At 38.8% G+C, this 12,375-nt stretch overlaps 1 protein-coding gene across 1 annotated transcript in view; it reads left to right on the forward strand.

Moving 5' to 3' along the window:
• Positions 1-12,375, forward strand: part of CUL4B (cullin 4B) — a 52,540-nt gene that overhangs the window by 33,304 nt on the left and 6,861 nt on the right. Inside the window, 12 exon segments of the mRNA XM_033200857.1 lie at positions 214-281; positions 1,515-1,633; positions 2,687-2,882; positions 3,869-3,973; positions 4,785-4,895; positions 5,342-5,427; positions 6,518-6,625; positions 7,602-7,677; positions 7,680-7,714; positions 8,938-9,043; positions 11,248-11,400; positions 11,403-11,419. Of these exon segments, the coding sequence (XP_033056748.1) occupies positions 214-281; positions 1,515-1,633; positions 2,687-2,882; positions 3,869-3,973; positions 4,785-4,895; positions 5,342-5,427; positions 6,518-6,625; positions 7,602-7,677; positions 7,680-7,714; positions 8,938-9,043; positions 11,248-11,400; positions 11,403-11,419 (1,180 nt within the window).

The raw sequence follows: 12,375 nt of genomic DNA on the forward strand, positions 1-12,375 counted from the left end.
CAGTGGTTTTTAATAATTTTGCATGTCAATTCCTTTATGTTTTTTTCTTTTAGTTGTAAAGTATAGTAACTCTGAGCACCAATAAATTTATACATAGGATAGGAATCTTGAAATTAACATAAAATGAGCTATTTGATTCCCCCCCCTTCAGGAGAGGCTTTACATTTTCTGGAAGTCAAACATCAATAATGCTAACTTTTTTTTTCCTCGTAGGAAGTCATTAATTGCTACTGTAGAAAAACAACTTCTAGGTGAACACTTAACAGCAATTCTTCAGAAAGGTAATTGGCAATTTGTAAATAAGAGATTGCTTTTTAAATGGTAGTGGCAAACTAGTAGGGAATTTTTAAAGATGTTGCCCTTTTAAAAATTTGACAGCATGTGGCTGCATTTCTGAGGATGGACACAATCCTTATTAATCACAGTAAACTTCCTGGAGGTGCCAGTTTTCTTATCTGAAAATACAGGAACTAGAAGAGAGGGATCCACAAATACCAATAAAAAAACAGTGGTTGATATGTGCCTGTAGTATCAACTACTTGGGAGGCTGAGGCAGGAGGATTGCTTCAGCCCAGGAATTTGAGGTCAGCCTGGGCAACATAGTGAGACTCTCATCTCTTTAAATAAAAGAAAAGAAAAAAAGTGGGAAATTCTTGACTTGATATGTTAGCTTTCAGTAAGGAAAGGTATTCCTTTTTACACTAAAGTGGTGAGGGTTTTTTGTTGTTATTAATGGCATGTCAAACCAAGCACTTCTAATCCAAAGTGAATTTGAAGTATACCCTGCATTTTACTTTGAGAATGCCACAAATAGGTAAAAACTTTACCTTTCTCTTCAACAATATTTTCTTTGGTACAAAAATTTATATATTTAGAAATTTAAGGCAGTTATACTGTTATTTTATCCTGAAAATCAAATATTTATTAGAGCCTCATTTAAATTAGACTTAATTTATGCAATGCTTTTGATATATCACAGGCCATATCCAGTATTCTGAACTATAACTATGTATATAATATGGCTACTACGTATATGAGGTATTTATAATGTATATTTATGTAAACCAGTTTTTATAAGTTTGTTTTTGCCTCTATCATGCTGAATGGCACAAACTATCATGAAGTTAACCATTTTTCTTTTTCTTTTTAATTTTTTTAACTTTTTATATTAAAATAGGGGGGGAGGTCTTACTATTGTGCCCAGGCTGGTCTTGACCTCCTGGGCTCAATCAATCCTCCTGCCTTGGCCTCCCAAAGTGCTGGGATTACAGGTATGAGCCACCGTGCCTGGCCTGTTTTTATTTTTATAGTGACTAAAGTCTCTATATTTAGTTTTTACCCAGAAAGATGATTGGATTTAATTCAAAGGAAATATTAGAACTCACATGCAGACTAGTCATAGTTCAAACCAGTATCACAATAATGATTATAACTCAAATTTTATTAAAATGTCTGATAATCTTGTTCACTTTTTTGTTCACTATATTTTAATGCCAAAATGTTTTAAAATACAGGTTTAAATAACCTCCTCGATGAAAACCGAATTCAAGATTTGTCTCTTCTGTATCAGCTCTTCAGTAGAGTTCGAGGTGGAGTTCAGGTTCTTTTGCAGCAGTGGATCGAATATATCAAGGTATTAACAATTTACCTGTGATTTTTCTCTCTTACAGCTTATCTACACATCAAGAGTGCATATTGGCAAGCATTTCTTGTTTGATCCATTTTTTTTTTTTTTTTTTTTTTTTTTGAGACAGAGTTTTGCTCTTGTCACCCAGGCTGGAGTGCAGTGGCGTGATCTCGGCTCACTGCAACCTCTGCCTTCCAGGTTCAAGCGATTCTCCTGCCTCAGTCTCCCAAGTAGCTAGGATTACAGGCATGCACCACCATGCCCAGCTAATTTTGTACTTTTAGTAGAGATGGGGTTTCACCATGTTGGTCAAGCTGGTCTTGAACTCCTGAACTCAAATGGTCCACCCGCCTCGGCCTCCCAAAGTGCTGGAATTACAGGTGTGAGCCACCACACCTGGTCTTGATCCAATTCTTTGAAGGGAATTTTAAATTTGTTTTAAAAAGTAATGGGAATTTTGAGAAGGTCAGCCTGAGAATGGTAGCTGTGTGGCGTATCAGCTGTAAAACTTGATTTATGTCTGACATGATTTCTGTCTCTACCACTTAAAGCAGTGAATGTAGAAAAAGAAGACTTTGAACCCCAAATTTCTTTCCTTTCTTCAATCTTACACTAAAGCCAGATTGCCATTTTAAGGAGATTGAAAGTTGACATCTTTAAAAATAAGGAAAAGATCCCAGAGGCTTCTAATATACCCTGTTATGATATCATATGCCCAGTGATCATTGCTTACTATTTTTGTGATTATAGATGAGTGGTTAACAGTGTGGATATTTTAGCACTTTATTTTTTTGTCCTCATTTCACCATCAGCTTTATTTTGCCAGGTGCAGTGGTACGTGCCTATAACCCCAGCTACTTGGGAGGCTGAGGCAGGAGGATCCTTTGAGCCCAGGAGTTTGAGACCAGCCTGGGCAGCATAGCAAGATTCCATCTTAAAAATAGCTTTATTTTACTTTTTAAAGATCTTTAAATATATATGCCACTTAAATATGATTTGGGGATTGTTTTCATTGTAGACAATTCAATTCCAGTAAAAAGTGGTAATTTTTCATTTTAGGCATTTGGCAGCACTATTGTAATTAATCCTGAAAAAGATAAAACCATGGTTCAAGAATTGCTGGATTTTAAAGATAAGGTTGACCATATAATTGATATCTGCTTTCTGAAGAATGAGAAATTTATCAATGCCATGAAAGAAGCATTTGAAACGTTCATTAACAAAAGACCAAATAAACCGCTGAACTTATAGGTATGTTTTCCAGTCCTTTTTCCAGTTGTTTAATGATGTTCTTTGAGTCATAAAATGTCAATCTGAAATTTTTGTCAGGTTGTAGTATTACTAATTCCTCCTTTCTTTGAGGTTGCTTAGCTGGTATATCAAGTTTGAAAAGTGTTTCTAAAAACCCGGATGTAAATACTGAAAGCCCACATGTCAAAACATAATGTGCTTTCTTTGAAAGACAGTATGTTGGACCCTATTTACCTTTATTGATAATAAGTTTATCTGTTTTCCAAGCCTAAAGTGATTTAGAAATGAGGCAGGGTGTTATTTCAAACTATAAGAAAGGGCAGCATGAAATTACAGTTGTCAGTGAAAAAGGAAAAAGTCCAGGGCAAAAATAAACCTAATAATCTGGGCCCATTTAGCATAAGGATGTGATATATACTACAGTGCTTCTCAGGTTTTTCCACCCAAGTACCCTTAGTGTCAGAGGAGGAGGTAACCTGAGAAGGTCTAGGGTCCTCTGCCAAAAGGATGAAGTTTTGTTGCAACCTATCTGCTATTTATCCTTAAACATGTAGCAAATTTTACCTTCTACTCTGTGATGTATCTGGTTTATTTTAATAGAAAAGTAATGTTTAAGATTGCTCACTATTCCTATAAAATGGACACTCCAGAAGATTCCCCATGTCTTTCCGTGGCTTTGATTATGCCCTCACAGGGCTACATGAGACCTCCCCCACAGGATATCCCGATCCTATTTTCATAAACGTCAGTATAGTGGAAAGTGCATTTGATCTGGAGTCAGAACACTTGGGTTTATGTTCAGGCCCTGATATTATTAGCTCTATGGCATTGAACACTTGATCTCCCTGACTTGGAGACTTTAAAAAATGCATATAAATGTCTGAAGTATTGAAAAACTCAGTGTATCATACTCCTCTTTGGGTATATATAGTGCCCAGTACCTCATGTATTCCCCTGGTTATTAAACAACAAACTTTTTCCCCATTTTAGCTAAGTATGTAGATTCAAAACTTCGTGCAGGCAACAAAGAAGCTACAGATGAAGAACTTGAGAAAATGTTGGATAAAATTATGATCATATTTAGATTTATCTATGGTAAGTATTTACTAATGTTTTAATACTTTTCTTTTAAAATAGCACTCAACGCCAGGCGCGGTGGCTCACGCCTGTAATCCCAGCACTTTGGGAGGCCGAGGCAGGCGGATCACGAAGTCAGGAGATCGAGACCATCGTGGCTAACACGGTGATACCCCATCTCTACTAAAAATACAAAAAATTAGCCGGGCATGGTGGTAGGTGCCTGTAGTCCCAGCTACTTGGGAGGCTGAGGCAGGAGAATGGCATGAACCCAGGAGGCGGAGCTTGCAGTGAGCCAAGATCGCACCACTGCACTCCAGCCTGGGCGACAGAGCAAGACTCCATCTCAAAAAAAAAAAAAAATAGCACTCAACAGAGAAACTAGCAAGCATATTCAGCCTGGAGGGAATATTTATTGGGAATTACAGATTTAAAATTGTTTTTAATTCATTGGGGGGATACATGAAGAATGTTACCTGATTGTCCTATGCTTTGATTCTTCTAGTATTAAGTGCCTTGATTTTTGCTACTTGACTTAATCTCTTAAATATTGGCACCAAAGCTACCAGTCCACAAAAGCTTTTCTGAAGAAAAGTTAATGCAGTCAAGACAGTTCTCATGCAAAAAAGTTTTACAATAAAGACTTTGAAATGTCTGGCACAAAAATGGATTTCTACTGCTTCTTGCATTTAACAAACTTAGATAAAATGTATAAAGTAAAATAACTTGGAATAATGGTGTGCTTTATTAAAGCACTTTGAAGCAATTTTGTCAGAACTTTTTATTGGAATATTATAAATTTTGCATTTTTTTTTTTGTTTTAACATAGGCAAGGATGTTTTTGAGGCCTTCTATAAGAAAGATTTAGCCAAGCGCCTGTTAGTCGGGAAGAGCGCGTCTGTAGATGCTGAAAAATCAATGCTGTCCAAACTTAAACATGGTAGGTTTCTCATTCTTTCTGTTCCTTTTCTTGGATTTCTGAAGGAGAATATTAGCTTCTTACCCTTTCAATCGATTTCCTCTTTTGTCAGTTGTGTCTATGTATATATGATGAAAACATAATTGAGCAAGCTCCTGAGGTTTCCAACTTATTGTACATATATCCAGAGCTGTTGTGTTTTTTAAGATAAAGCATTGTTCTTGGTTTTATTATTTGTATAAAAATTTCCCATTTATTTTATACCTAAATAGTAGATAAGGTTACTACAGGATTAAGAGTTTGACTCTGAATTAATGGGGCATACACTTTGGGGTAAGGATTTCTTTTTATTCTTATGAAGTTACAGATCATACTAAAGTCAGTTTTATATTTCATGTTTCCCACTTTTAAACCTCTTTTGTTTTTACCACTTTAAAATATTATACATGTAAAAACATCTTTAATAGAATGCGGAGCTGCTTTCACCAGCAAACTTGAAGGAATGTTTAAAGACATGGAACTTTCTAAAGACATCATGATTCAGTTCAAACAGGTAAAAGTGAGTTAAACTCTTACTTAATTCCTTGAACTTAGTTATATTTAGTTACCTGCTTGCTGTGATTTGTACTGAAGAGGATAAATAGAAACGTGTTTGTTGTAATTCATGGCAACTGAGGTGATATTCACAGTAGAAAAAAATCATTGGTGAAATATAAGTATATTTGACCTACTTTAGGATTTACTTTTAACAAACACCCAGAATAACACAAAAATAAAAATAAAATGTATTGAACTGAAGTCAGTACAAGAAGAGCTATAGTGGGAACAGGGCTTTCCCCAGCGTCTTATCATTTGGTGATTTGCATGTTCAGAGCTTGCAGTGGGGAGAGAGGAGAAGTGATAATGTAGCTGTATAAAGCCTTTGGGGACACTGGGGATAGAAAGCTAGATCCACAGTTTGAAGATGTAGGTAGAAAGTAGTTTTGAAATGTTTAAGAACATAGGTGATAGTGATGGCAAGTTAGATTTTCCTCTTTTGGGGTTTTAGTAGTGACTTCTTTACCCCACAGTGCTGCTAAGGTGGGAAGTGGAAGTGAAAGAATTAAGAAAAAATCAGGGTCAGTAAGATTATGAATTCTATAGTAGCTACAGAATAGGGCTTATCTGCTTTGCCCTTTTCCCCTCTTTTTCCTTCCCTAATCCAGGCCACTCCCTGCAGACAGGCAGTGGAGCAAGCGAAAATCTGGAGACTTGGGCTGGCTGGTGGGGTGAGGAATGGGGATTGCTGCAAGATGTTTAAGCCATGTAGGGGTATTCAAAGGTGGGGACTGCAGGTGGTACTGGGGAAAAGAGTGGAGGAGAGATCCTATAACAGCCCAGCTGTATGTGAGAAATTATTTAAGTTGATAATGCCTGTAATGAGGTCATGTGATCCTTGTATGCCTTTGTATCAAAATACTAACCTCTATACTTGCCTAATGCATTTGTGTAGGCTTCATTTAAAGTCCTCTTAATAATTGCCTTTTATTTTAAGGATGGTCAGTGTTTGCATGTAATTTCATAACGGGGAACTTCTTAAATAGGTTATTATGATACGAAATGTATGCAGTTTTAAGATCTCAGTGTGTGTTTTGATCTTATAGTATATGCAGAATCAGAATGTTCCGGGAAATATTGAATTAACTGTGAATATCCTGACAATGGGCTATTGGCCAACATATGTGCCTATGGAAGTTCATTTACCACCAGAGGTAAGAGTTACTGTTTAGAACCTGAGTTATAGGCATAGAAATCATAGCATTTCCATTTTGCTTGTCATTTAAAAATAGATACTTAGAAAAAAATAGAGACCCAGGGCCTCACTGTATTGCTCAGGCTGGTCTTGAACTCTTGGGCTCAAGTGATCCCCCCGCCTCAACCTTCCAAAGTGCTGGGATTACAGGTGTGAGTCACCAGGCCTGGCATAGATACTTTTAAAAGTGAATGTCAGTAAACACACCAACACCAAATATCAACTGCTTTAATATTTTACTTTTGTACTTCTAAGTCCAGTTAAGAGCATAGCTAATAATGCCAAGTTCTGGGTTCAGGGTCAATTTCCCTGGCTCTCTTCCATCTTCCCAGATTATACCCCTCACTCTACCTAGTTATTAAGAATTCTTGCACGTATTTCACCCATAGGTGGGATTGCTAAATGATGCTTGATTAAATCTATCCTGACTCCTGGGAAACTGTCTAGCCCAGGACTGAAGTCCATAAAAGGGATTAAGGCTAGACAGATAGATATTGAGAATCCTCCATGGAGATGATTATGAAGGCCCAGGGAGTAGATCTGTCTCAAAGAGGAAGAAAAAACAGCAGAGGCAGAACTTTAGAAAAGGCTCACATTTGGCAGATGGTAGAAAGAGGAACCTGTGAAGGAAACCAGTGCAGAAGCAACAGTGAGATAAAGGAACCAGCATAGTATAGAGGCACAAAAGCTGCTGCAGGTCAATGTTTCAAAAGGGGATGATTAAATGGTTCAGAGAGAGCAAAGGGTATAAATCCTAATAAATCCCATTGATTTGGTGGTTGGGAGATCATTATTTTTCATCAAAGTGATTGGTGGACCTACTGGATGTAGTCTTAAAATTTTCCAGAAATTATATCACATGAGGTAAGTATAAAAAGTGGTAAATGTGGTATTGGGTACAGAGCTTAAATAAAGCCTTATTTTATTTACTTTAGATGGTAAAACTTCAGGAGATTTTCAAGACATTTTACCTAGGCAAACATAGTGGCAGGAAACTTCAGTGGCAGTCAACCTAGGACACTGTGTGCTTAAAGCAGAATTTAAAGAGGTAAGTGGATGTTCCCAAAACTTTTAGTTTTCATCTTTGTCTTAATATTTAGGTCATCTTTCTTAACTGAAAGATTAGGCTATTGTTTTGTGGGGTTTTTTTTTTCAGACAGAGTCTCACTCTGTCACCAGGGTGGAGTGCAGTGGCGCTATCTTGGCTCACCACAGCGTCCGCCTCCCAGGTTCAAGTGATTCTCCTGCCTCAGCCTCCCGAGTGGCTGGGACTATAGGCATGCGCCATCATGCCCAGCTAATTTTTTGTATTTTTAATAGAGACGGGGTTTCACCATGTTGGCCAGGATGGTCTCTATCTCTTGACCTTGTGATCCACCTGCCTCGGCCTCCCAAAGTGCTGGGATTATAGGCATGAGCCACCGCGTTTGGCCAGTTTAAGCTATTGTTTTATAATTGTATCCTAGATATCCGCATGACAACAGTCAGAGCTTGTCATAGCTTTATGTATTTTTAAGTAATTTTAGCTGTGTGGTCTTTCCACAGTTGATTTGGCCCTTCTGCAAAACGAAAAGCAATGAACTTTCCCCCTACTCTTTCCTCACCTGTAGATGAAAACTTTATACTGCCACTTCCTATTTTTATTTATTTGTTTACTTTTAGAGACAGGGTCCCACCCTTGTCACCCAGGCAGGAGTACAGTGGCACAATCACAGTTCACTGTAACCTCAAACTTATGGGCTGAAGCTATCTTCCTGCCTCCGCTTCCTAAAGTGCTGGGATTACAGGCATGAGCAACTACACCCAGCCTAACACTGCCACTTCTTGACAGAAATCTTGTTGCTGGGAGCTACGAATAGAGTGGGAGTTAAGGGGAACAGTGTGCAATATCTAATCTCAAAAAACTTTAGCTTTTCATGACTAATCTGAGCCAAACAAATAAAAAATACATTTGAAATAGTGATTTCTTGCTGCTTGTGATAAAGATCTAGAATGACACATAAGGCTGATTAATTTTCATTACTTATTCTATTTATAAGGCTTAAAAAAAAACTTAAAAGGTCAGCTAATCCTTCCCCCTGTTTTAGGTAGGGTCACACCTAAACCCCACACTGAAATACTGTATTACCACGTCAAGTGGCTTTGCTGGATAATGCTAATCATTTTCTAAATCTACTAATTGAAAAATGCTTTTCCTATAAGAGATGATTTGATTAATTTTGCATGTGTTTTTAAAAAAATGATGGCTAAACACTTTTATTTCTTCAACAGGGTAAAAAAGAACTCCAGGTCTCTCTTTTTCAAACACTGGTGCTGCTAATGTTTAATGAGGGAGAGGAGTTCAGTTTAGAAGAGATCAAGCAGGCAACCGGAATAGGTTTGTGTTGAATTGGTTGGTTAGCAAACATTAAGTGTTCACTATGTGCATACCACTATGTTAAGAGGTCTGAGGGACATATTATAGGAATAATCCCTTGCCTCAGAACTCTTTTGAGGGTTGTTTTTTTTTTTTTCTTTAACGAGGGTCTCAGTCTGTCACCCAGGCTGGGGTCCGGTGGTACAATCATGGCTCAGGCTCAAGTGATTCACCTGCCAAGCAGATGGGACTACAAGTGCATGCCACCATGCCTGGCTAATTTTTAAAATTTTTTTTGCAGAGACAGGGTCTCACTATGTTGCTTAGCCTGGTCTCAAACTCCTGAGCTCAAGGGATCTTCCTGCCTCAGCCTCCCTAAGTACTGTGATTACAGGCATGAGCCTCTGCACCCAGCCAGAACTCTTTTTTTTTTTTCCCTGTCAAGATGGAATCTTGCTGTGTCACCCAGGCTTGAGTGCAGCAGCGTGATATCAGCTCACTGCAACCACTACCTCCTGTGTTCAAGTGACTCTCCTGCCTCAGCCTCCTGAGTAGCTGGGATTACAGGTGCCCGCCACCACACCTGGCTAATGTTTGTATTTTTAGTGGAGACAGGATTTTACTATGTTGGCCAGGCTGGTCTCAAACTCCTGACCTCGTGATCCGCCTGCCTCAGCCTACCAAAGTGCTGGGATTATAGGTGTGAGCCACTACGCCTGGCCAAAACTCTTAATATAACCATAGGGAAAGGGGGAAATGACACTTGAAATAACGTCAAAACCAATAAGTACTGTCTTGTGGTACTAAGTGTGGTAGGAGTTCAACAAAGCAAGGGATCACTGTGGACTAGCACAATTGGGAAAGCTGTCATGAAGCAAGTGGCATTTGAGCTGGGCCTTCAAGTTTTGGTCAGGGAGAAGGCATATACAGCAAAGGGAAATATTTTGAGATGAGATTGGAGGTAGGAATGGGCACAGTATAGGCCCATGAAGAGCTTAATTGTAGCATGGAATCATGAAGAATCATGAAGAGCTTAATTGTAACAGAATAGTGAGTTAAAAACTTAGGTAGGATGAGTAGGGCCTGATTGTGGAGAACCTGATAAATCTAGCAAATGCAAACCTACATTGTAGTGTCTCAACTATGTGGCGTGGTGGAAGTAATTATTTGGACCACTTACTGAAATCAATGTTCAGGGCAACTGGAAGGATCAAGGGATTCCAGTTTAGACGCTGTTGGGATGATTCAGGCATAAAGTGGAAGGGCCTTAGACTAGAATGAGGCCACGAAAATGGAGAAAACTCATCTCTGCGGAAGCAACTGCTAGCTAGTATGTTGAGGATGAGGGAGAAGGAAAAGTTAAAAGATGATTTCAGGGTTTCCCAATTGCGAAGGTTAGTAGTATCACCACTGACAGCTGGAAAGAGGACACAGTTATATAGAGATGATGAATCAAATTTTGGACGTGACTACAGTTGATAGTAAAACAGCCAGGCAGAATTGCCGTTTAAACGTGCAACTGGAGAGAAGTGAAATGTCATTTTGGAAGATTTGGTAGTTGCCCACATCGTATGATAATTGACACCTTTAAAAGATGACTAGGGGCCGGGCATGGTGGCTCACACCTGTAATCCCAGCACTTTGGGAGGCCAAGGCGGGTGGATCACTTGAGCTCAGGAGTTTGAGACCAGCCTGGGCAACATGGTGAAACCCGTCTTTATTTTTTTTATTTTTTTTTTTTTTTTATTTTTTTTGAGACGGAGTCTCGCTGTGTCGCCCAGGCTGGAGTGCAGTGGCTGGATCTCAGCTCACTGCAAGCTCCGCCTCCCAGGTTTACGCCATTCTCCTGCCTCAGCCTCCCCAGTAGCTGGGACTACAGGCACCCGCCACCTCGCCCGACTAGTTTTTTGTATTTTTTACTAGAGACGGGGTTTCACCATGTTAGCCAGGATGGTCTCGATCTCCTGACCTCGTGATCCGCCCGTCTCGGCCTCCCAAAGTGCTGGGATTACAGGCTTGAGCCACTGCGCCCGGCTATATTTTTTTTTTAAAAAAGGAGAGGACTAGGGAAAAAACCATTGGCTAGGACAAAGAAGAGTTGTTGGTGACCTTTGGGAAAAAATGAAACAGTTTTAATAGGGGGATGGAGTGGAAACTAGATTGAGGTAGAATGTGGTAGTTGTTCATGCTGGTAACAAATAACTAAACCTCTCTTTCTTCTTCAGAGGATGGAGAGTTAAGGAGAACACTGCAGTCATTAGCCTGTGGCAAAGCTAGAGTTCTGGCAAAAAATCCAAAGGGCAAAGATATTGAAGATGGTGACAAGTTCATTTGTAATGATGATTTCAAACACAAACTTTTCAGGATAAAGATCAATCAAACCAGATGAAAGAAACGGTATTTCTTTTACTTTCTCCTAGTCCTAACACATTGGAATTATACATGTTAATAATCAAAATATATAAAGATTTTATACCTGTAATACTGCCAATACCATTAACATTTTCTATGCTATGTCCAGCTAAATATATTTCCATATTTGATTTTGGGTTTTTGGGAGAGTGGTTGTACAGAATTGGGTTGATACTCAACATGGTTTTATATCCTACTTTGTTTATTTAATATTCAATCTTTAGAATTTTTCCATGCCATTAAATAGCTTCAAAAAATGGCAAATTGCAGTGTAATATTTTTACATGGCTCTTACAATTTATTCAACCACTGTTCATTTTGGGGCAATTAAATTCATGACTTTTTAGTATTATAAATAAAATTGCAAGAAACCTCTTTGAACCTAAATTTTAATCTCTTTGATATATGATAAATGTGTGGAAATAGATTTTTTTGGGTTAAAGGGTATGAACATTTTAGGAGTCTTAGTACATAATGTCATATTGTGTTCCAGAAAGACTGGACCAGTTTATACTCTGTCCAGCAGCATATGAGAGCCTGTCTTACTATGTCCACCAGCACTAAAGATTATATTTTCTTTTTCCAGCTTGCTTGGTGAAAAATCTGAATGATTTATTCACTCTTTGTTTGATTAACAGTGAAGGTGGACCAGGCATGGTGGTTCACGCCTGTAATGCCAGCACCTTGGGAGGCCGAGGTGGGTGGATCACCTGAGGTCAGGAGTTCAAGACCAGCTTGGCCGACATGGTGAAACCCTGTCTCTACTAAAAATATAAAAATTAGCTGGGCGTGGTAGTGCGTGCTTGTAGTCCCAGCTACTTGGGAGGCTGAGACATGAGAATCACCTGAACCCAGGATGTGGAGGTTGCAGTGAGCTGAGATCGCGCCACTGCACTGCAGCCTGGGTGACAGAGTGAGACTCTGTCTAAAAAATGAAAAAA

Source organism: Trachypithecus francoisi, unplaced genomic scaffold, assembly GCF_009764315.1.
Source record: "Trachypithecus francoisi isolate TF-2019V2 unplaced genomic scaffold, Tfra_2.0 Lachesis_group6, whole genome shotgun sequence".
NCBI classification, from domain to species: Eukaryota; Metazoa; Chordata; class Mammalia; order Primates; family Cercopithecidae; genus Trachypithecus; species Trachypithecus francoisi.